The sequence below is a fragment of the Hyla sarda genome, chromosome 3 (assembly GCF_029499605.1).
Source record: "Hyla sarda isolate aHylSar1 chromosome 3, aHylSar1.hap1, whole genome shotgun sequence".
Taxonomy (NCBI): Eukaryota; Metazoa; Chordata; class Amphibia; order Anura; family Hylidae; genus Hyla; species Hyla sarda.
The window spans coordinates 175,340,607-175,366,161 of NC_079191.1; the positions used below are offsets into that span (position 1 = coordinate 175,340,607).

The 25,555-nt window shown below is 40.2% G+C and overlaps 1 protein-coding gene across 6 annotated transcripts in view; it reads left to right on the forward strand.

Moving 5' to 3' along the window:
• PDE6D (phosphodiesterase 6D) overlaps positions 1 to 25,555 on the forward strand; it is an 86,423-nt gene that overhangs the window by 33,867 nt on the left and 27,001 nt on the right. For 2 of the 6 annotated variants that reach the window (XM_056565540.1, XM_056565539.1), the window contains exons 2-6: positions 12,411 to 12,532; positions 15,158 to 15,283; positions 17,569 to 17,674; positions 22,895 to 22,955; positions 23,298 to 23,361. In XM_056565540.1, coding sequence (XP_056421515.1) covers positions 12,411 to 12,532; positions 15,158 to 15,283; positions 17,569 to 17,674; positions 22,895 to 22,955; positions 23,298 to 23,312 — 430 coding nt within the window. In that variant the 3' untranslated portion in view covers positions 23,313 to 23,361. Of the gene's footprint in view, positions 1 to 12,410; positions 12,533 to 15,157; positions 15,284 to 17,568; positions 17,675 to 22,894; positions 25,107 to 25,555 lie in introns of those variants that run through there. The other 4 variants (XM_056565538.1, XR_008891191.1, XM_056565541.1 and 1 more) reach the window with 4 other exon arrangements.

The window sequence follows — 25,555 nt, forward strand, 5'->3', positions numbered from 1 at the left end:
GGACAAATTTATTGGCACCATTTCCTTTTGGTTTAGTTTCAATACACACAAAGGGAATAAACATGTGTATAGCAAAACGTATTACTGCAATCCTTTTCTGTGAGAAATATTTAATTTTCTTGGAAAACTTTAGGATGCCAACATTTACGGCCATGACTGTGTGTGTATATGTATGTATATATATCCATCACAAAGATTTGGTTTAGGATGTGGGTTGGTCTTATGACAGAGTTTTGCCCTTGGTTTTATAGTTTTCAAGGTCACGTACTACATGTTTGTTCAGGAAGGGGTACTCTGCTGCTCAGCGCTTGATCAAACTGCTCCAAACGCTGGCGCTATGAGCTCGTGAAGCCATAGCCCTGCCCCCTCATGATGTCACGCCCCACCCCCTCAATACAAGTCTATGGGAGGGGGTGTGACGGCTGCCACGCCCCCTCCCATAGACTTGCATTGAGGGGGTGGGGCTATGACGTCACGAGCTCTCGGCTCCAGCGTTTGGAACAGTTTGTTTCAAACGCTGAGCAGCAGAGTAAGCATGTGTTTGTGTTTGTTTTTTTGTCCTAGACCCTTTTTATAATTCCCCGCTCTCTTGAGTGTGCAGCCTATACTAATACTGCCCTGTCTGTGTTCATCTTTTGAAGATCCTTTGGTTTTGGTGTCTTTGGGGTAAATACACTGTAAATATACAGTGATCCCTCAACTTACAATGGCCTCAACATACAATAGTTTCAACATACAATGGTCTATTCTGGACCAATGTAAGTTGAAACCAGACTCCACATACAAGGTAGGTGGAGTGTCCTTAAAAATGATTTCAGGGACTTAGGCCGCAAACTTAAGGCAAGGACCTCCAAGGTAGTCTTTTCTGAAATACTACCAGTACCACGAGCCGCACCAGAGAGGCAGCGGGAGATCAGGGAGGTAAACAAGTGGCTCAGAAGCTGGTGTAGGAAGGAAGGGTTTGGGTTCATGGAGAACTGGGCTGACTTCGCTGTCGGTTACCGGCTCTACCGTAGGGACGGGCTGCACCTCAATGGGGAGGGTGCAGCTTTGCTTGGGGAGAAGATGGCTAGAAGGGTGGAGGAGTGTTTAAACTAGGGAATTGGGGGGAGGGAACCTACAGCAAAGAGGGGGAAGATAGTGTAGATAGAGAGGTGGGAATTATAAATGTACCTGGGGGTGGAGCGGAGGGAGGGGTTAGAATAGTTAATAGGAATAAGCTTCATAGGAAAATAAAACTTACACCCTTGAATCCCATTAACCCCAATAACATAAAGGATGGAAATGTAAAGTGTATGTTCACAAATGCCAGAAGCCTAGCAAATAAAATGGGGGAGCTTGAGGCCTTGATACTGGAGGAACATATTGATATAGTTGGGGTCACTGAGACATGGCTGGACTCCTCGCATGACTGGGCTATCAATCTGCAGGGGTTTACATTGTTCCGCAAAGATAGAATGAACAGAAAAGGTGGTGGAGTCTGTCTGTATGTAAGAAGTGGTATGAAAGTCAGTGTGAACGATGCCATAGTGTGTGATGATTCTGAGGAGGTGGAATCACTGTGGGTAGAATTACAAAAGGAGGGAAATACTGAAAAAATAATATTTGGGGTAATCTACAGACCCCCTAATATCACTGAAGAGATAGATGTTCGGCTTCATAAACAAATAGAGAGGGCCGCCCGGGCAGGTACAGTGGTAATAATGGGAGATTTTAACTATCCAGATATAGATTGGGGTCCGGGGTTGGCTAAAACTACAAAGGGGCGACAATTCCTAAATTTATTGCAGGATAATTTTATGGGCCAGTTTGTGGAGGACCCAACAAGAAGTGATGCCTTGTTGGATCTGATCATTTCCAACAACGCAGAGCTGGTTGGTAATGTAATTGTGAGGGAAAACCTTGGTAATAGCGACCACAATATAGTTACTTTTGACTTAAAATGTAGAAAACAAAGACAGACGGGGAAGGCAAAAACATATAACTTTAAAAAGGCAAATTTTCCTGGGCTGAGGGCTGCACTAAAGGACATAGACTGGGGGGAGGTGTTCTCAAATACTGATACAGAAGGTAAATGGGACATATTTAAATCAACTCTAAATAACTATACAGCTAAATATATACCAAAGGGGAACAAATATAAACGATTAAAACTAAATCCTACATGGCTGACACATGATGTTAAAAGAGCAATAAACAACAAAAAAATAGCCTTCAAAAAATACAAAGCTGATGGGTCAGCTATAACATTTAGACAGTACAAGGAGCTTAATAAAATCTGTAAAAATGTAATAAAAACAGCAAAAATTCAAAATGAGAGACAGGTGGCCAAAGAAAGCAAAACTAATCCTAAATATTTTTTTAGATATATAAATGCAAAAAAACCAAGGACAGAGCATGTAGGACCCCTTAATAATGATAATGGGGAGGTTGTCACAGGCGATCAAGAGAAGGCGGAGCTACTGAATGGGTTCTTTAGTTCTGTATACACTATGGAAGAAGGAGCTGACATTGGCCAGGTCAGTGCTGGTAACACATCATGTAATGTACTGAACTGGCTTAATGTAGAGATGGTACAAGGTAAGTTAAGTGATATAAATGTAAGCAAATCCCCAGGGCCGGATGGACTACACCCAAGAGTTCTTAGAGAGGTAAGTTCAGTAATATCTGTACCCTTGTCCATAATATTTAGAGATTCTCTCGTGTCTGGTATTGTGCCAAGGGACTGGCGCAAGGCTAATGTGGTGCCAATCTTCAAAAAGGGCTCTAGGTCTTCCCCAGGAAACTATAGACCGGTAAGTTTAACGTGCATTGTGGGTAAATTGTTTGAAGGACTTATAAGGGATTACATACAGGAATACATAGGGGATAATTGTATTATAAGTGATAGCCAGCATGGGTTTACTAAGGATAGAAGTTGTCAAACCAATCTAATTTGCTTTTATGAAGAGGTGAGTAGAAGCCTTGACAGAGGAATGGCTGTGGATATAGTGTTTCTGGATTTTGCTAAAGCGTTTGATACTGTCCCTCATAGACGTCTGACAGGTAAGTTAAGGTCTTTGGGTTTGGAAATTTTAGTTTGTAACTGGATTGAACACTGGCTCATGGATCATACCCAGAGAGTGGTGGTCAATGATTCGTACTCTGATTGGTCCCCGGTTATTAGTGGTGTACCCCAAGGTTCAGTACTGGGCCCGCTGTTGTTTAATTTATTTATCAATGATATAGAGGATGGTATTAACAGCTCTGTTTCTATCTTTGCAGATGACACCAAGCTTTGTAGCACGGTACAGTCTATAGAGGATGTGCATAAGTTACAAGATGACTTGGATAGACTAAGTGTCTGGGCATCCACTTGGCAAATGAGGTTCAATGTGGATAAATGTAAAGTTATGCATCTGGGTACTAATAACCTGCATGCGTCGTATGTCTTAGGGGGGATTAAACTGGCAGAGTCACTGGTAGAGAAGGATCTGGGTGTACTTGTAGATTACAGAATAGCATGCAATATCAGGCTGCTGCTTCCAAAGCCAGCAGGATATTGTCATGTATCAAAAGAGGCATGGACTCAAGGGACAGGGACAGAATACTCCCCCTTTATAAAGCATTGGTACAGCCTCACCTGGAATATGCTGTTCAGTTTTGGTCACCTGTCCATAAAAGGGACACTGCGGAGTTGGAAAGGGTGCAGAGACGCGCGACTAAACTAATATGGGACATGGAACATCTTAGCTATGAGGAGCGATTAAAGTTACAATTGTTTAGTCTTGAGAAGAGACGTTTAAGGGGGGATATGATAAACGTATATAAGTATATAAATGGCCCATACAAAAAATATGGAGAAAAACTGTTCCAGGTTAAACCCCCCCAAAGGACGAGGGGGCACTCCCTCCGTCTGGAGAAGAAAAAGTTTAGTCTCAAGGGGCGACACGCCTCCTTTACCGTGAGGACTGTGAATTTATGGAACGGTCTACCTCAGGAACTGGTCACAGCAGGAACAATTAACAGCTTTAAAACAGGATTAGATACATTCCTGGAACAAAATAAGATTAATGCTTATGAAGAAATATAAAATCTCATCCCTTCCCCAATATCGCGCCACACCCCTACCCCTTAATTCCCTGGTTGAACTTGATGGACATATGTCTTTTTTCGACCGTACTAACTATGTAACTATGTAACTATGTAATGTACAGACAGGCCAGATCTGTGAAACGTGTCACTGGCTGGAAGAACCGACCAATCAGAATGGGCATTCACTGGTAAAACCCCTGTATTACTGAAGTGTATGCACTGACTGGCTGTCTGGTAGCGCCCCTACAGTACAGGGAGGTATTACATGTTCTGTACACTTTACCTGTGCCAGGCTTAGCTGCTCCTTCGCACACCAGGTGAGGGCGACTCCATGTTCCTTTTTTTAGGACACTGTGTACTCTACAGGACCCCGAAGAAGCTCCTGTCCTCTACATAGACCAGTGTTTCCCAAGCAGGGTGCCCCCAGTGGTTGCAAAACTACAACTCCCAGCATGCCCGGACAGCCTTTGGCTGTCCGGGCATGCTGGGAGTTGTAGTTTTGCAAAAGCTGGAGGCTCCCTGCTTGGGAAACACTGACAGAGACAGTGTTTTACAGCTCCCAGCAGATCTTTATTACTTTTATATGTAAGAACTTGCTTTATCTATATTAGTTATCTGCTTATTTTTCTTTAATCCTCACTTTTTCTATTTTTGGATGACATTTTGGTGGCTTCAGAACCAATTACCGAGTTTCCATAGAGTTATGGTCTCAGCATACAATGGTCGTCCTGGAACCGATTAATATTGTAACTTGAGGGACCACTGTATATAATGTATACGTGTCCATCCCCCTCCCAAAAAAACAAAATACATGCAGACATTGGTAAATCTTTCTTAACATTCTAGTTCTCATTCTTTGTCCAGACCGTAGGTGTATAATCCCACCTGCTAAAGCCTTGCCATCTATTACACTTGGCTAATCGTCAGATACAGTAAATCGGTGAGATTCCCCACTACAAGTGGTAACAGAAGTGAATGGCTGTATTAGGTAATGCTTTCAGCTTTGTGGATAGAATGTGTTCACAGCCCTGGCTCAGTAAATGAATGGCTTTTTGACCACAATGAGAGCTAGCTTTTAGTACTGCTCATAGCAAGAAGCAGGAAGACCTTGGCTCTTGTTGTGTGGGTTTATTGAGTGGCCTCCACGTATGGCAAGGCTGAGGTGGAATTTATGGTGAATCGAGGAAATTAGCGCCACTGCGGTGTGTTCATGACAGGCACACATTCTTGTTAATGGTTTTTAATGCAGGTGTACTCATCTTGTTGTCATTTATAGCAGAGAGCGGGGAGTAGAGCCAGGGCTATTTCTGTAGAGCTTGCCTCTGCCATAAGTATGATGGGCTTTTAATGCTCTCAGGAAGATTGCTAATACATGGTGTCATTATGGGATAGATGGATGGAGACGGATAATATTCCAATAACTCGGGCAGAACCCTGACTTGAGCCTGCCGTCAGCTACACAGTATTAAATATTTAAAATGTGTAATCCGTTAAACATGTTGGAAAAAAAAAAATCGGCAACATCTGTTTTTATTTTTATTTTTTTCCTTTATGTGAGATTTCTAGGACTGCATCCAGGGCAGATTATATTTAAAAGGGAAAATATATTCCAGCAGTTACTGTTGTAGGAGTTGCACTTTTACTGTACAGTAAAGAGAAGAGCCGGGCAGCTGGCTCATAATTACAACTACCATCATTCTCACTTTAGCTTTAATGGAAGTTGTAGTTGTCAGCGTGCATTATAGATCCTTACAATATCCTCTTTGTTCAAGTAGTTGGTATCCAGAAAAGCAACCAGTTAAATGGCTGGGGATGTAATTCAGCTTTTCCAGATGCCTAAATATCACATAACCTTAGGTATTCATGAATGAGATGAAAAATTGTAACCAGACACATTTGGTTAAAGGGGTACTCCACTGGCCAGCGTTCGGAAGTAAATGCTCCAAATGCTGTTTTCACGCTGCAGGGGTAGGCCATGCCCCTCGTGCCATCATGGTCATGCCCCCTCAATGAAAATTAATGGGAGGGGGCGTGACTGCCGTCACGCCCCCTCCCATTAACTTTCATTGAGGGGGCATGACCATGATGGCATGAGGGGTGTGGCCAACTCCCGCACCAAGAAATCAGCATTTGGAGCATTTACTTCCGAACGCTGGCCAATGCAGTACCCCTTTTGTTTTTACTAAATTTTTTGAGCCTCAGTGTTTTGCTCACCGCAGTAATATATGTGCAGTTATTGTGTATTATTATGTCTGATACTTGTCTTTGTTTGTACCCCATAATTGTAAGCGCTGCAGAATCTGTAGGCGCTATATAAATAAATAAATATAGTTGTAAGTGTGGTTTTTATAAATCCTAAATGTGCATCCTTTAGGGCATGCTGCCACACCATTACTCTGACTGAGGTTTCAGCTTGCCAAAATACAAACGCTGGTTTTACCCAACTGGAAACTTTGAGGAATAATCTGCTAGAACCAATAGACATTTAGCTGGTCGTTGGCTCCTTTAGAGAATCAGGCAGACTTGCGGATTGTGACGTAAGATAGTAACGGGAGAAATACTGCATGCACTATTTCTCCCGTTACTATCTTCCGTCGCAAAATAACGGCCGTTATTAGTAACTGGCTATAACGGGTTAAAACGGCTATTAGAAAAATCCCATAGACTATAATGGGATTTTCTAACGGCCGTATAGGATTTTATAACTGCTGTTTTCAGCTGATTTTCAGACGGAACTTCGTACGGATCTTTAAAACGGAGTCATTTTGTAGTGTGAAAGAAGCCGAAGTATAATTAAAATGTACTTCTGAGCCACTCATGGTACAGATATGTATCCAGCTTATAGCTGCTACTAATAAATGAAACCCCATCCCCCATCTCTCAGTGTTTACCTCTTAGCTTTCTGTCAGATTAAAGTACTAATTCCTAGAGGTACAAAGCAGTTATCTTAGACTCTATTTGCTGTAATCCTAGTGTTAACCACTTTTCCATGTCAGCTACCTAACATGTCCCCAGAGCAGCACCTGCTGTGTATGGAGGCCTCTGGGAATGTGGCTACTCTTGGAGGTATAACAACCTGTTCTCTCACGACCATGTTGTTTGCTTTAAAGTTGTTTAGCACATGTATTCCATATATCCCCAATACATGATCCTCAGCCTGGAAATGTCTCTCTCTGATCCGTTTCACCCATTTTCCATCTGGGAATGCTATTGCTGCTTTGCAAATGGTTAAACTGATGTCTTTAGTGTTCCTGTAAGCCATAATGTATTATTGGCGAGACGTTCGGTTTGTCTGTATGCATTGACATAGAATGCTGGTCGCTCATTTCTCAGACAATTTATTACAGGTACGAGAGAGCCTATGGTATTGTCATGATATGACATAGCATAAATCACTTCTTCAGTCTCATGTGATCTCACAGGGTTACTTAGTATCTTACAGGAACGTATAGTATCAAACAAGGTAGCCACTTGGATTTTATTTCTTAATATGAGTTACTTAACCTTTAAGTATGCTTCGTTATCATGTATTTGTTTATTAAATAGGCAATCATACTATTGCCCACATACCTTTCCATATCAGGGCAGCAGCCCCTTGTCTGCACAGTAAAATTGTATAGCCTATGGATGTATCCTTTGTTTTCCTTCTATGGGCTAAATGAATGAACAGGTGTGGGTCACATGACTGATGCCATGTTTCCTATGGGTACAATGCACAGGGCTCCTATCAGGCAAGGGTCTACACCAATATAAAATGACTCTTGTAATTTTAGATGGGTAGACCCTTACCTGATACGGGCACAGATCTAATAGATTGCGGCTTGTTTGTTGAGCCTTTTACATGGCTCAGTGATTGTGCATCCAGCACAATTTGTTCCCGCAGCCCCCGCATCCCGCATCATTGTCTTAATCCCCATTTAGAGTGGGGCAAAAAAGTATTTAGTCAGCCACCAATTGTGCAAGTTCTCCCACTTAAAAAGATGAGAGAGGCCTGTAATTTACATCATAGGTATACCTCAACTATGAGAGACATAATGAGAAAAAAATCCATAAAATCACATTCTCAGATTTTTCAAGAATTTATTTGCAAATTATGGTGGAAAATAAGTATTTGGTCACCTACAAACAAGCAAGATTTCGGGCTCTCACAGACCTGTAACTTCTTCTTTAAGAGTCTCCTCTGTCCACCACTTGTTACTTGTATTAATAACACCTGTTTGAACTTGTTATCAGTATAAAAGACACCTGTCCACAACCTCAAACAGAACTTTTTGGTAAAAACTCAACTCATCATGTTTGGAGGAGAAAGAATGCTGAGTTGCATCCAAAGAACACCATACCTACTGTGAAGCATGAGGGTGGAAACATCATGCTTTGGGGGCTGTTTTCCTGCTAAGGGACCAGGATGACTGATCCGTGTAAAGGAAAGAATGAATGGGCCATGTATCGTGAGATTTTGAGGGAAAACCTCCTTCCATCAGCAAGGGCATTGAAGATGAAACGTGGCTGGGTCTTTCAGCATTACAATGAAACACACCGCCTGAACAACGGAGTAGCTTCTAAGAAGCATTTCAAGGTCTTGGAGTGGCCTATCCAGTCTCCAGATCTCAACCCCATAGAAAACCTTTGGAGGGAGTTGAAAGTCATTGTTGCCCAGTGACAGCCCCAAAAACATCACTGCTCTAGAGGAGATCTGCATGGAGGAATGGGCCAAAATACCAGCAACAGTGTGTGAAAACCTTGTGAAGACTTACAGAAAACGTTTGACCTCTGTCATTGCCAACAAAGGGTATATAACAAAGTATTATTGACCAAATACTTATTTTCCACCATAATTTGCAAATAAAATTCTTTAAAAATCAGACAATGTGATTTTATGGATTTTTTTTTCCTCATGTCTCTCATAGTTGAGGGTATACCTATGATGAAAATTACAGGCCACTCTCAACTTTTTAAGTGGGAGAACTTGCATAATTGGTGGCTGACAATACTTTTTTTGCCCCACTGTATATGTGGAGATGTGGGGCTAACCAGTAATAATTTTAAGGGCTGCACAATCCCACAATCAACCAATTGCTTATTATTTGTCTGATTGCTGGGTCTTAATGTGTCCTGTTTAGCTAATCCTCACCCCGTGTTAAAGGTCCTTAAAGGGGTACTCCAGAGGATACAAATATGTTTTCAAATCAACCGGTGCCAGAAAGTTAAACAGATTTAGAAAGGTATTTCTGTTTTAAGGATCTTTATCTTCCCAGTACTTATCAGCTGCTGTAAACTACAGAGAAAGTTGTGTAAGGTCTCAGCAAAGACAACAGTGTCAGTCTGGAAGACACCTCCTTATGTAAAAGGAAAAAAAGGTTGCTATGGGCAGTGTACTGTCCATTGGCAAGTTTGGAAATTCTCACTTGGCGGAATGTCTGCAGTTCCTCAAATTCCATTCAGCAAAGCTTTCTGAATGAAATTGCAGAATTCTGCTGGAATTACTGCACAATTGCAGTGAAACAGAATTCATAACACAGAATTCCATCTAAATTCAAGGCTCATTGAATTCATTGAGATTCCGACATAGGATTCTGCAAAATAGAAGACTGATCTTATATATTTGCAGAAAGCATAATTTCCACAGTAGAATGGCTGCCACGGAAATTCTGCTGTCTGAATGGGACTGCGGAATCCCATTTGAATCAATAGACAGTAAATTCTGGTGTGTGAACATACCCTTAGCGTCCCATATACTTATATAATATCTGCAGATCCTAACAGTCTAATGTGTATCATGGCCTTCTTTCCTGGCAGATGCCTAAAGAAACCAGGGTCCTTCTGCTTTGTTGGTAGATAAGCCGCTGCTTTCTGTATTGGTGTATGGACATTTTATTATTGGCCATTTTACTTACATTTATCATAACTTTCCATATGTTCTGGAGGTTTGGTCTCTCCTTGAATACATAGTGTGAAGTTGCTATTAATAGTGACCCTCTGCCCCTAGTCGGGATGAAGGAAACTTAAGCTGTTGAAATCACATTAAGAGATAACACTTCAGCCATGCTGTTAGGGCCTGCACTCTGCTCCAAAGTGTGCACATTCTTGTTACCAGCCAATGAATGCATCAATAAATGAAATGTATTACACAAGAAACCAAAGAGGAGATGAACACAGGCAATGCATCGGTCATTTGAGGGATTACATAAATGCAAGCATAACTGAGCTAAATCAGTTAAACTTCACAACTAGAGCAAACTATGCACAGAACAACAGTGTTGAATTCAGGCATTGGGAACCTTACTATTGGAAATTGATCACTGTTGGAGAGTAGGCTGGTATGCATGGTCCATCTTCTTTTGTATGAATTGGGGTAAGACCACACAAGTAGTGGAAGGTGAATGGCCGGGTGCATGTGCATTGCTTACCTGGGGAAAAGATGGCACTTAAATGAACTGTATGAGAGGAAAACAAGCTGGTGAAGGCAGTGTGATGCAATGTTGTGCTGGAAATCCTTGGGTCCTGTACTTCATGTGGATGTTGAAGGAGAACTCCAGCCGAAATAAACTTATCCCCTCTCCACAGGATAGGGGATAAGTAGCTGATCATGGGTATCTGACCATGGGACCCCCCCGCGATCTCCGGAACGGGACACCTGCTCTCTGTGAGGAGCATGTGTCATCTACCGGTAGACGGCACATGCTTCATTCATTTGTATGGTCGTCGATGGTGCCGAGTGCTGTACTCAGGTCTCTTCGGTGCGGCCATAGAAATGGAGTGCATGCCGTCTACCACACACACTCCTTAGTCTCACCATCCCTTTAGAATGACATCTGCAAAGGTCACAGAGCATGCCCAGACACCTCTTAAAAAAATATGGGTGATAACATATTATTTGTGGGTGGAAATGTATAGGAAAACTGTAATTTTTTTTTTTTTAAGTATAATTTGTGGTGCAAAAAAAGAAGCCCTCGTATAGGTCTGTAGGTAGGATATTATACGCATTATGGCTTCTAGAAGGTGAGGCAAAAAAAGCGAAAATGAAACATTCCTACATTCTTAGGGTATGTTCACACGGTGGAATTGCTTCCGCTCAGATTCCATTCTGCCAAGATTGCAGCTGATTGTTTTGCAGTTATGCAGATTCCGCATGGAATGTGTGCGGAATTTGTACTGAATTTATGCGGAATTTCTTGTGTTCAACACACACATTTTAAACAGAATTTGATTTCAGTGGGACTCTGCTGCGGAATTCCACAAGAATAATTTTCATGTTAATTCTTTGCACGGAATCCGGAACGCAGAATTTCTGCAGTGGAAATTCAGCAGCGGAAAATCTGTCATGTAAATGGGACAGTGGAAATTTCATTCACCACAATGTTATCTTCATGTAGCTGAATTCCCGAGCAGAATTTTTCTGCTGGATTCTACACAGAAATTCTACCTTGTGAACGTACCCTTAACCCCTTCTCGACCCATGACCTACATGTACGTCATGGGTCGGGTGGGCGGACCTGCGTCGGGTCCTCATCATTACCGGAGATGCCTAGGTGACATCTGCCAGTAATGGCAGACATCAGAAATCGCTACGATGTCCGAAATTTAACTAGTTAAATACTGTGATATATACAGATTAGGGCATTGAAACATTAAATGCTGCTATTGCCTGGTGTCTAGTGGCCCCGTCGCGTTTGCATAGTAAAAATAAGCCAGAACTGCAGTGGTACCATTGAAAACTACAGCTCATGGCACAAAAACTAAACCTAACACAGCTCCGTAGGATGGAAAAATAAAAAAGTTATAGAGGTTAGAACATGGCAATGAACAGAGCTTTTTGTTTTTTGTTGTTGTTGTTTTAAACCATAAAACGAAACAAGTTTGGTATCATTGGAATTGTACTGACCCATACAATAAAGCTTGCATGTCAATTTAACTGCATTGTGAACCCAAAAAAATTGTGCAGTCCATATTCAATTTTTTTTTTTCATGCTTTGTAATGCATTATAGGATGGAATAAAGTTTACCAGTAGTACCAAAAGTACAACTTGTCTTGCAAAAATAAGCCCTTATACAACCTTGTCAGTGGAAATATAAAAAATAGTTGTGGGATGAGGAGGAAAAAAAACGTGAGCCAGAAATTAAAACTTGTTGGGTCTTGAAGGGGTAAAAGGGTTAGAGGTCTTGTGCAGTCCATGCCACAACAAGTCACGTTTGTTTTAGTAGCACAATTGGGACTGACAAAATATTGTTATGATTTATAGGTTTATAGTTGCAAGGTCACACTTTTACAAAATGCAGCTCCAACTTAGTTTCAGTGCCAGTAATGCATGCATGACTTAAATGCCTTTGTGTTCTAGACCTCAGCAGGTTGTATTCCTTAACCTTAATAGAAATTCAATGATTCTTCGAGATGGTGAGACAGGAAAGACTATGTGGCAAGGAGCAGAAGACTTATCGTTTCCAGGAGTTGAACATGAAGGTACGTTACACTTTGTAGTTTTACGGTCTCTTCACACGTATAGTATTCTGCGCATATTTAATGCTTACACTGCAATCTGCAGCATTAAATGTGCAGAATACTGTACGTGTGAAAAGACCCTTAGGGTCAGTACACATTTCCTTATTCTTTCATCAGATTTTTCTGCCTATTTGCTTCAGTGGGCAGCAAAATCTGCTGCATCAAATCAGCAGCAAAAAAAAAAAGCATGTGTAAACGGACCCTTAAAGTGTTTTTAAATATTTTATCCAATTAAATATTTTCAAAATAATGGCTAGTATACGTAAAGCTAAAGCTTCAACTTTTGCTGTGTGAACCTCAGCCCACTACCATATTTAAACTACCGTATGTGATATAGCCTTACAAGAAGGATAACCGGCCATTGCCTTGTGTTACCATCAACTTGACTGGTGGAGGGAATCCAGCACTATCGGATTCTCTCTGATAAGTCACATGACAAGTGCATCAAATCATGTACTATAATGGACTTCAAGCAAGTGGACAAGATCTACTGCTGTGCACCCTCAGCTTTAATAATATATTTAATTATCAATTATGTTATCTAAATTATAGTCCAGAGCTGCATTCAGATTTCTGTTGGTTGCTCCTACATTACAATTCTCTCTCTCTCTCTCTCTCTCTCTCTCTCTCTCTCTCTCTCTCTCTCTCTCTCTCTTCTCTCTCTTCTCTCTCTTCTCTCTCTTCTCTCTCTCCTCTCTCTCCTCTCTTCTCTCCTCTCTTCTCTCCTCTCTTCTCTCCTCTCTTCTCTCCTCTCTTCTCTTCTGTCTTCTCTTCTGTCTTCTCTTCTCTCTCTCTTCTCGCTTTCTCTTCTCCTCTCTTCTCTCTTTCTCTTCTCTCTTTCTCTTCTCTCTTTCTCTTCTCTCTTTCTCTTCTCTCTTCTCTCTTCTCTCTTCTCTCTTCTCTCTTCTCTCTTCTCTCTCTCTCTCTCTCTCTCTCTCTTCTGTCTTCTCTTCTCTCTCTCCTCTCTTTCTTCTCTCTTTTCTCTCTTCTCTTTTCTCCTCGTTTCTCTCTTCTCTTCTCCTCTTTTCTCTCTTCTCTTCTCTTCTCCTTTCTCTCTCTCTCTCTCTCTCTCTCTCTCTCTCTCTCTCTCTCTTCTTTCTTTCTCTCTCCCTCTCTCCTCTCTTCTCTTCTCCTTTCTCTCTCTCTCTCTCTCTCTCTCTCTCTCTCTCTCTTCTTTCTTTCTCTCTCCCTCTCTCTCTCCTCTCTTTTCTTCTCCTTTCTCTCTCCCCCCTCTCTCTCTCTCTCTCTCTCTCTCTCTCTCTCTCTCTCTCTCTCCTTTTTTTCTCTCTCTCTCAATGGGGCCGGGGCGGTGCGGTGGGGGGTGCGACGCGGTGCGGTGGGGGCACGGAGTGGTGGGGGGGGGGGGCGCTGGCGGTAATAGGACTCAGGACCCCCGGACAGGCAGGGGGAAAGAAGCGGGCAGCGGCGGTGGTCTATGGCACCGCAAAAGCCGCTGCAGTTCATTGATTTAAAGCGCCCGCTTTAAATCAATGATCTGCAGCGGTGTCGCGGGGGGATAAATAGCCGATAATTTATACCAGACTATAGGTATCGTCCCTAAAAAACGATATCGGTCGATCCCTACTATATACCTCCATGCCCAATCGTATATAATATTGTATCCGGGGTAGAGGCAGCTCATCAGGGTATTTAGAGCCTCCTATCAATTGGACAGGTTTTCCCAAAAACTTATCCCTTTGTTGTACTATAGTAAAAACTTTAAATATCATCATTACATTATTTACTTTCAATAGTATTTTATTTATAAATAAACAATGAAACAGTAGTTGCAGAAAGGCACCAAACAAACCAACATAAGAAGAACAAAAGAAACGTTTCAAAATTAGTAAATACATTTACCTGTTAAATAATGGATTTGTTTAAACTTATATGAACTATCATAACCACAAAGGGAACCTTTTTTATCACATTGTAGAATCTAGCATATTTTTTCTCTACACAACTATTTTTTTTATGAATTTTATAAACTTTCCTTTTAAGCCTTTTCTTCAAGCAGTGGAATTGTGCCCCCAGTGTATATTGTTAAAGGAAACGTGAGTTTGGATATGTGAGGGCAGCATAACATAGGAAATACACCTAAAAGAAGGCAGCATGCGGACACAAAACTGCCCCACCCACAAAACTATGATTGACAGATTGTCATACTCCATCATTGTGCATAGGGAGTAATTGGTCAACCTTTAGTGGGTGGCAGGGGGAGCAGTACCTCTCTTCTTGCTGTGGTCTGCTTTAAGATAAAGATTCATTTGTAAGGGGCAGATAGCATAAAAATCGCACGTCTGTCCCTGTTATGCTACACTTAATAAGGTAAGGGCGGCTTAGCCTAAGTGACAAGCTCCCCTTAGTAATTAATGGAAACAGTATTGCTGGTTTACTCATATGAAAAGACCAAATGGTAGTGTTTTAGAAAAGATATGTACTATCATAGTCTAGACATTCTTGAGTTGTGTTTTTAATGTTTTTCAGGAGTTGAAATTACAAACTCTTTCTCTCCCTCGTTCTCTGTGTGTATGCTAGAAATTGTATGTTTTTGTATGGATTTTCACAGTTTGCTTTTTCCTATAGCTCGAGTGCCCAAGAAAATCTTAAAATGTAAATCTGTGTCCAGAGAAATAAACTTTGCATCTGAAGAAGAGATGGAGAATTTCAGACTAGAACAGAAAGTCTACTTTAAAGGACAGTGTTTAGAAGGTATGGTGACATATAGGGAAATACTGTATACTATTCTTAAATGTAAAAATTCATAAAAATTGCACAGAAAGGATAGGACATGCTCCTAGTAGCCAATTGGGTTGCCACTTCCATTTTTCAGAGTCAAAACTAATAGGTTGTTATGACCATTCCTTTCCACTAGTTAAAAAAAACGCTAATACAGAGGAGTGCCTGGTGGATTTGCACTCTGAGATGGAATGCCATGTGAATTGCTGGTGCCCTTGGATCGAGTTCACTTCCACCCCCCAGTTCATTTGCTAGGGTTTTCCTTCCCCATAAGCAGGAACTTGGCAATTTGGGATTCCTTAGCCCTTAACACCCCCCTCCCCCCCTCTCACCCATGCTCTATCCTCTTTCTCTTCAGTTTCCTGCTCTTTTGTCTCTGTCTGCCTTTCTCTTTCTTCACCCCTTCCTTTCCCTTCGGTTCTCTCTGGTTTATATTCCTCCCCCATGCCTAGAACTGCTGAGTTCTTCACTATATTATAGTTGTTGTTGTGAACAAGATGATTTTTGGTCTTTTAAAGCTACCTGACTACTTGTAGTCACGCCTAAATGCCCTCCTGGCTTTTGCTACCTGCACTGCTCTCCCTTCTCTGTCCTCTCAGGACGACGTACCTGTAGCAGACTCCTGAGGTCCACTGATGTTGTATTTGATCCCTTGCTCCCATTTGATGTTGCACTCTCTACACATGTACTACTTTATTTGCATTTTGTCTTTTCTGCCTGCATTGATTTGTACTCAGCCCCTTCACTCCTTTTTGTTTAGTTTTTCCCTTTTAATGTTTGCATTTAATAAAGCTTTAGCAGTGTATCAGCTTGATGAAAATCTCTAGTAGAAAAGTAAAATGCTTTCATTAACCAATTCTAGACTGGGACAATTTCGACTATTAATGACTAGGCATAGTTCTTCTATTTTTTTGTACTTTGTACTATTTGTACTATTATCTTGTATTAATAGTTTTTTGAGTATTTTTTTTATTTTTTTATACGTAACTATTTTTACACCATTATATTCAGTTTTGGTGAAATTGTGAAATACATTAAAAACAAAGAAGGGAAGTGTTTTTGTTTTCAAATATTTTTTTTTCATATTTGGAGAGTCAATTGCACTGTTCAACTTAAGTCTCTTATGACTAATGTCATTTTTTCATACAGTTGTTCAGATATCTGTGATGTAGCTTTGGGTTGTATGTGGTGAGGGCTTTAGCTATAGTATTTAGTTATCTATTCACTTTTATATATTGTTTCCTCTGGGTGTGTTAAGACCCAGCAGCTTCTGCGGTACCTTGCATAAAGCAATTATGAGATTGCCAGGACTGCAGCAGAGACAGAGACTTATATGCAGATAGTCAGACATTTGAAAACATTTGGTGTTTTTGTTTTAAACTTTATATTCATGTTTACTTTGATCTAAAACTTCTCTGGCCATGTTTGCAGAATAAAATATATGGAGTAAGAGGAATAGGATTTTGTCAGGATATAAGCACTGGGGGTGCCCCTATGCTGAATAGTTTACATTGGGCACATTTAGACCCTGGATGTGCTGTCGGAATTAAATAGTCTAAGCAGCTGGCTGTAGTAGGTGCCGACTGTACACAAGAGAGTTGTGACACCCTCTAGCGCCCTATGGGTGGCAGTGCGGGGAGTTATACATTGGCCAGCAGTATGAAAAGTCAAATTGAATACTGGCATTGTAATAACAATAAATAAGCAGAGGGGAAGTATTGAGGAATATGGTACACATGGTAGAAACAGTCTCCACCATGATGTGTCGGGAGTAGCGTTGTGAAGCCTAAGTCAGGCACTCAAACTTTGGCAAGAGCTGCTGTAAGTAACATTGTGGGGGGTCCTAGCCAGAACTGCAAGAGCCCCAGTAGAAGCTGGATGGTCCTAGCGATTCAGCAGGGATGGAGTCACCTGCGGCTCTGCAATTGAAGAGTTTGTGGCTCCCACTCTACATACAGGCTGAGAGTGCCTTTCCTGTCAGCCATGGGGCATAAACGTAACCTCAACCTGTTCCCATAAAATTAAGCAGGTTGTGACAGTAGAGTAATCAAAGAAGTTTCCTGCAGTAGGCACACCGGTGTCAGATGCGTGGCCCAGACTGCAGTTTGCCCCTCGACCCCTTTTCTGGTCATGTTAATGCATATGACCTTTTTTTAAGTTTCATAGGTCCACCACAGGACTTTAAAACAATGTAATAATTAAAGGCTAATGCAAATTACGCTATGTATTTACATTGCTTTGGTATCTTTTTCTTTCAGAGTGGTCCTTTGAGTTTGGCTTTGTAATGCCCAATTCTGTGAACACCTGGCAGTCCATGATAGAAGCAGCACCAGAGTCTCAGATGATGCCAGCTAATGTTTTAACGTAAGAACATATGTACAAATGGATAGCATCCTTTAAATATTAAGAGTTATTGCATGCTTACATTCCCCTCCATGTCCTCTTTGTAGTGTCTGCTGACAAACTTCATAGAAGTTGTCCCTTCAAGCTTTTCCACTGTGTCATTCATTTCCGCCATGATATTTTTGTGCTTCACATACATTGGCCAGACATGGTGTTTCGAACCATCATGGTTCTTAGTCTAGTCATGGCACAGCACTGTCTGCCACATACATCCTTATATACTCTAAGCAAGACAAGAAATGAGCACACATGCCTGAATATGGGAACGCCTCTGGCTGACGAAAGTTCCGGAGGTGAAATCATGATGTGAATTTCCAGGTGAGTATTAATTTCAAACATGTTGGATAAAGCTTTCATTTTGTGTGTTTGAATCATTCGAAATAACTTCAACATTGATCCATTTTCGGACGCATATTCTATGCATGTTTTATGTGTATTTATTGCATTATGTTTTATATCAATGTATAACACACTCTGGAACTTGCTCAATGTTAACCCATTGTGGTGTTGTCACCGTCACATAGATCTATATACCATCCAATATATTCATTGCTTGTTCATTTTCTATAGACGAATGAACCACTAATATTTTATATAGTTATGATTTTGTCAAACACACAAAAATGCGCAACATATAATTTATGTATAGCGAACTTATGTATGTAAAAGAAAATTCTAAAGTAGCTGGATGTCTGTATGACTAGACAAGTATAAATTCTCAATATCTGATGGACTCATGACTCGATTCACATTCTGCGTTATTTATGAATTTAACACGAATAAATGAACGGTTGATATCCTGTTGTGTATTGTGTTATCTAAAAGAATATTTATCGAATAAGTGAACAATTATATATGTATGATAACATTTTCACTAACTTGTAATTACTAGTCAGTGAAAATGTTATTATACATATATAATTATTCACTTATTAGATAACACAATACACAACAGGATATCAAACGTTCATTTATTCATTTAATCGTGTAAAATTCATTTTTTCATCAAAATTCTTTGTGTGTTTGGCAAAATCAGAACTATATAAAATATTAGTGGTTCATTCGTCTATAGAAAATGAACAAGCAATGAATATATTGGATGGTATATAGATCTATGTGACGGTGACAACACCGCAATGTATGAACAATGGTTGAATCACTTTTCAATAACGTATGAATAATACAATGGGTTAACTGTTGGTAACTAAAACTGCTGCACATCTACATGAATGCGGTGATGGGTTAAAATTGAGCAAGTTCCAGAGTGTGTTATACATTGATATAAAACATAACACATAAAACATGTATAGAATATGCATCCGACCTATCCTATTCTTCTCTTCTCTGTTCTCCTAGATAGCTGAACATGTTTATAGTTGTGGGGTTTGTTACTTGACCAATCGGTCAGTCGTGGTATAACTTTAAGCATTGTACATGTTTTTGCTATTCCGACCATTTCTGACAATTACCATTCTTTCTCCACATTCATGAATATGTCATATTGTTTCTTGTTGCTGTTTGCAAACAAATAAAAATCTTATTCTGGAAAAAAAGAAATATGCATCCGAAAATGGATCAATGTTGAAGTTATTTTGAATGATTCAATCTCAAACACAAATTTTGAAAGCTTTATCCAACATGTTTGAAATGTAATACTCACCTGGAAATTCACGTCATTATTTCACCTCCGGAACTTTCGTCAGCCAGAGGCGTTCCCACATTTAGGCATGTGTGCTCATTTCTTGTCTTGCTTAGAGTATATAAGGATGTATGTGGCAGACAGTGCTGTGCAAGACTAAGAACCATGATGGTTCGAAACGCGTTGGAGTTTCTGCTATGCTTTTGAAACCACCTTTTTGGTTTAAATTTTCATCAATTTTAATTATGTGAAATAAAGTTTGGACTTTTATCTTAATTTTTGGGAGCTGGAATTTTCCCCCAATTTTTTGTTACCTATAAAAGAAGTTTGCATCTTTTATTTCTCAGAGGCTGTTTTAAAAACAAAAGAAGCAATCTGATTGGTTGCTATGGGCTGCTGCACAACTTTTCCTCTGCACAGGTTTTGATAAATCACCCCAGCTGTGTCTAAACAAAAGGCCCTTTTACTATTGAGTTTAATAGTCAAAAATACGACAATTTGTGAACTTTAAACGTCTGCTTTTCAGTTCAAGAAACGTCTCAAAATACTGTATGAGAACGTGGCCTAAGGGTGCGTTCACACTACGGAATTCCCGCGGAACTCCGCGAGCAGAATTCCCCGGTGTGAACTTAACATTAGTGTGAATAGGTCTCATTGAGACCCATTCACACTGCAGAATTTCAGACAATTCCGCCACTGAAATTGTTCAGCGCAATGAAAGAACATAATTTGCGCGGATTCCGTGAGCACTGCATAGCCGTCAATGGTGATGGCTCAGTGCCCCGCGGCCCTAGCACTGAAGTACCTTCGCCAGGCGGGATCTCCGCTCGCGGAATTCAGCGAGCGGATATTCCGCAGTATGAACGCACCCTAACAGTGATTTACAGTTTCTTACTGTGAGTCTCTAAACCAGTGTTTCCCAGCAGGGTGCCTCCAGGTGTTGCAAAACTACAACTCCCAGCATGCCTGGACAGCCAAAGGCTGTCCAGGCATGCTGGGAGTTGTAGTTTTGCAACATCTGGAGGCACCCTGGTTGGGAAACACTGCTCCAAACAATGCAGTCAATAACCACTGAATGGTGCAGGGAGAGGTGAGGGGGGATTCTCTCTTCTTGAATACACTGGTTTCTTAACCTTGTGTCTGGTGTGTTTATTCGCTCCTATTAACCAGACAACCCAATATTTTGTGACATTTTAGTAATAGGATAGTGGTTCATATTAGGCAGCATAGCCATGACAGATCCACTTTAAATAATAACTCTTTCTTCTAGCCGCCACCACTGTGGGGATCTTGTCATTTAGAGATTGTTACTGAATTCAGGGGAAGCTGTATAAATCCTTATGCAGTGAGCTCCCTCTAGTGGTACATCAGTGGTTGTATCATGGTAAAGTAAAATTGGGAAAAAATTAAAATAAATATGGAAGCGTGTATATATAAATATTACTAAATGTTGATTAAGGGTAGAATAGTTTTATCAATTATTAAATGGTAAAATATTAATAAAAAAAAACAACATCTTGGAATTGCACAGCTATATTGAGCAACAAAAATGCATGTCAGATAGAAGTATAAACAAGTTTTCTGGTCGCGAAATCAGCTATATCATTAAGGGGTTAATATGCAATGAAGTGACTCATATTATGTGAAAATTATAGTTACATGAAACAGTCAATATCAACAAAAAAGTGATAATTTTGGGGTGTTTTTCCACTTTTATCGTCTATTCACACGTACAGTATTCTGTGCAGATTTGATGCGCAGGATTTTGTGCTACAGATTTCACTGTAAACTAAATGACTGAATACAACTTTAAATCCTGAACATCAAACTTTGCGCTGGATACTGTACATGTGACTAGACCTTTAATGTAACTGTTAGGAATAACATTGTGTATTGTTCATTGGTAAGAGGTTATTCTGGCAGCATATCTCTGTTATGGAAATCCTAGTATAGTGAAAACTTAATGAGACAAAGTTACGAATGCAAATGTGTTGGAGTGCTGGTATAATTTGCACCAGAAAACTGTCTTAAATGACCTGCGTCTCTTTATTATGGGTTTCAGACATATAACTGATCCCATTCATTTAAATGGGACAGTTCCCAATCATTTGGCATCAGATTTTGGACATCGGTTGGTTGGACACGCCGGACCTTCACGGGCAGGGGAACGCATTTTGCTGCGGTTCCCCGTCCAGCCTTCAGAAATAATGCACGTTGTCATCAGTTGTAGCATCAATTGTGTACAATTTTAGGCTGGGTTCACGACGGACATGTGAACCCAGCCTTACATAGTACGAGTTAATCTGGGCCAGTGTTTCAAAATGTTAAGGGAACGTTTAAACGTGTGTATTTTTTTACTGCAGATTTGAGTCAGCAGATTTTTCTGCCCATTGAAGTCAATAGAAAGCAAAATCTGCAGCAAAAAAATGCACGTGTGAACGTACCCTAAAGGGGGTTTACTTGGACTTATTGATAGACAGCCGATGCTCCGAATATGTGATAGGCAGAGGCGCCCAGTGTAAGCACCCCACCGATCAGCTAATCCGCAGAGCAGCAGCACCTGGATGTACACAACAAATGAACCTCGAAAAGCCCATTCTCCATATACTATGTATAGTGGCTTTGCTAGCTTACTGTAGCTCAGCTCCCATTGGAGTGAATGAGGGCTGAACTGCAAACCTGCTACAACCAGTACAAAATGAAGCTGAGGCCAACCCCTTTAAACTATACAGATTAAGTTTAATATTCCAAAAGGCTACAAATGCAGGGAAAAAAGCCAATACAACTTTGTTTGTTTCTTCACACGTTCAGGATCTGCTGTATATGTTTGCATATTTTGTGCAGCTGATTTTGCTACCCGTGAACTTTAGTGGGTAGAAAAATCGGCTGCAGAAAATATGCAGCAGATTCTGTATGTGTGAACGTACCCTTAGGCTGTATTCACACATACAGTATCCTGTGCATAATTGATGTAAGCTAAATGACTGAACATAGCATCAAATCTGCAGCTTTAAATCATGTGCATATAAATATTTCTGTGTGAATAGACTCCAAAGGACATTTCTTCTTTTCTGTCCTGGTGTTTTTTTGTTTTTTGTTTTTTTTTTAAACATTCACTGCAGTTTTGAGCCAAAACCAGAAAAGGTTCAAAAGTAATGGTAAATAGAAAGCAAGGACTTCTGCTGGAATAACTTTTGGCTCAAAAACTGCAGTGGCAGGTTTACAAAAAAAAACTGCCATGTTTTATAGCTGCACTTTCTTGCTGCCTGAACCAAGAGTCATTGGGCGATTCCCAGGAAGAGATCCATCAATCAAGGCTGGTGGTGTTGGGAAAAGCTGCCTAGAACTGCCCTGGTGGCTTGTGGTTCAGGCAGCATGGAAGTGATGACAATTTTGCTTTTAAGCCTTTACATTTTCTCTCCTAAGTGCTTTATGACACTGCGTTGCTGTTAATTCAAGTTATAGATATATGTATAAATGTGATATGGATGTGTGCTGTAGTAGTTACTGATTTTTTATTTATTTATTTTTTTCATTTACAGTGGCAACGTCATCATAGAAACAAAGTTCTACGATGCTGAACTTCTTGTCAGTACATCGAGGGTCAGGCTCTTCTATGTTTGAAATACAAAATGTCACTTATTTGATTTTCTACCCACCTTCATTCTCTTTCCAATTTACATTTATTCTCTTCTTGGAAAGAAAAAAACAAACATTTGTTGGGTGCTATGGACTTGAACGCATTCCGGGACTATGCCCATGTAACCAAACTCAGAGATGTGGGCACACCATGCAGCACATTGCACATGACCCTGTCCTCACGTGGAGCAGAATCCATTTTATTCAGCTATTGACTTCTGCATTCTCCACTACTATTTCAGATTGTTCACAACAGACTGCTAATCTGCATGTTTTGGTTTCTCTTGTTTTTTCTTTCTTTTTCAGTATACTGTTACGTAGAAAATAATGTCTCCCTGGATAGCAAATGGTTAGGCTGCTGTAAGCTCAGGTACATCTGAATTCAATTAGTAAAACCTCAAACCGTACTTCTACCTTTTTCTTGTTAATGTTTAAATGCAGTTATTATAACATTTATACATGTGGCTATAAAAATGACAGCTGTTTAAAATGTTCTGAGGGCATTTATCGCTGCCCTTTGTTTACACATTGGTGAGAGGGAACAACATTGTCAGTCTTTGTGAGAGACCTGTCTGCAAAGCTTTATGGTCATAAATTGTCCCCTAATATTATAGTTATACATGGCCCATGATTCTAGCTTTAGATATAAATATTATCTCAGATATGTATGTGTATTTAAACAAACATTGCTTATAACCCTTTCAGTATTTACATGTAGATCTAAAAACCATTGGCCATTTACCATACACAAAATGAAGCTTTTCCCTAGATTCATCTGCTATATTCTTTCAGTGGCGTCCCATTATCATCTGGGAAAATTATCTTATTTTCTCCCTCTCCACCATTCATTTCTGGTACTATATCATAACCATACTGAGCCATGAATTGTTTTTATGCTTTAGCTACCCAATAGTCGACTGGGAGCCAAATGCAGTTTGTAGTTTAAAAAAAAATTCTACTTTTTTTTATTATGGAAACATTCCATTCCCGGAAAAAGTTAATTTTCCTTATAGGTAAAAAAGATGTTATGGAACTATTGAATGATCACAAACTCTAAAGATATATCTTAAAGGGTTATTTGCCTTTTTGTAAAAATCATGGCATATTGCAATGATATGCCATCCCCTTATGATCTTGGAGGTCTGACCTGTAATACACCTACTGATCCTGAGACTAAAGGGCAACAGTGATAATTTATTACTACTACTCCTTCTAAATCCCTCAACTATCCAACTGTGTAGACCAGTGGTTCTCAACCTGGGGTACAAAAAAAAAAAAAAAACGGTAATGGCAGCCACTGGTTACTGGTCTGGACCACTTAGAAAGAAATGGTAGGCTGATGTCACTGCACTGAGGACCAGAGAAGCAGTGGAGCACCAAAGCGGGATAGTATGGTGGCCTACAACTATACATGGGGGCAGTTTGGGGGCACAGAGGAGGCCTAACAACTTTATGGGGACACAAAGCGGGTACTATTACTGTGTGTGACAATAAACATGGGGATTGTAAATAGGTGGGTATTTTACTGCAGAAAGGAGCCAAATATGTTTGTTTGGCTGGTTCTGTGGAGAAGTCTTGTATGGGAGAAATGTTAATGGCGGTCTAGGCCAGATAGTGAAGAAAAGTAAACAACTCCAGTTAGAGAAGACGTCACCTGTAAATCGGGGAGACTGGGGAGATAGGGAGAGGAACAGGGGGCCTGTTATAGAGGAAAGTAAAGCATATGAATTATACTATAATCATTACAAAACGTCTCTAATATGGGGGTACAATTTTTTGTGAATGGGCTGTCAAGGGGTACTCAGGCAAAAAAAGGTTGAGAACCACTGGTGTAGACCCTTAATTTTTTATGACTGGTGGGACCCCTACATATAAAATGATAGCATATCCTAGTAATATGCTATATTTTATCAGATGAAAATATCCCTTATAATAATTAATAGCATGGAGCTACTAGGGCCATTAAGTCTTTAAATTTGGATTTCCAAGGTGCTTTGTACACTACAGGTCTTTTTTTTTTTTCTTAAATTAGAACTTGTTCAATAAAGTTATTTGAAGGTCAAACAAACATACAGTGGGGCAAAAAAGTATTTAGTCAGCCACCAATTGTGCAAGTTCTCCCTTTTAAAAAGATGAGAGAGGCCTTTAATTTTCATCATAGGTGTACATCAACTATGAGAGACATAATGAGAAAAAAAATCCATAAAATCACATTGTCTGATTTTTTAAGAATTTATTTGAAAATTATGGTGACAATAAGTATTTGGTCAGTAACAAAAGTTCATCTCAGTACTTTGTTATATACCCTTTGTCGGCAATGACAGAGGTCAAATGTTTTCTGTAAGTCTTCACAAGGTTTTCACACACTGTAGCTCATATTTTGGTGCATTCCTCCATGCAGATCTCCTTGTACTTTCAACTCTCTCCAAAGGTTTTCTATGAGGTTGAGATCTGGAGACTGGCTAGGCCACTCCAGTACCTTGAAATGCTTCTTACAAAGCCACTCCTTCATTGCCCGGGCGGTGTGTTTGGGATCATTGTCATGCTGAAAGTCCCAGCCAGTT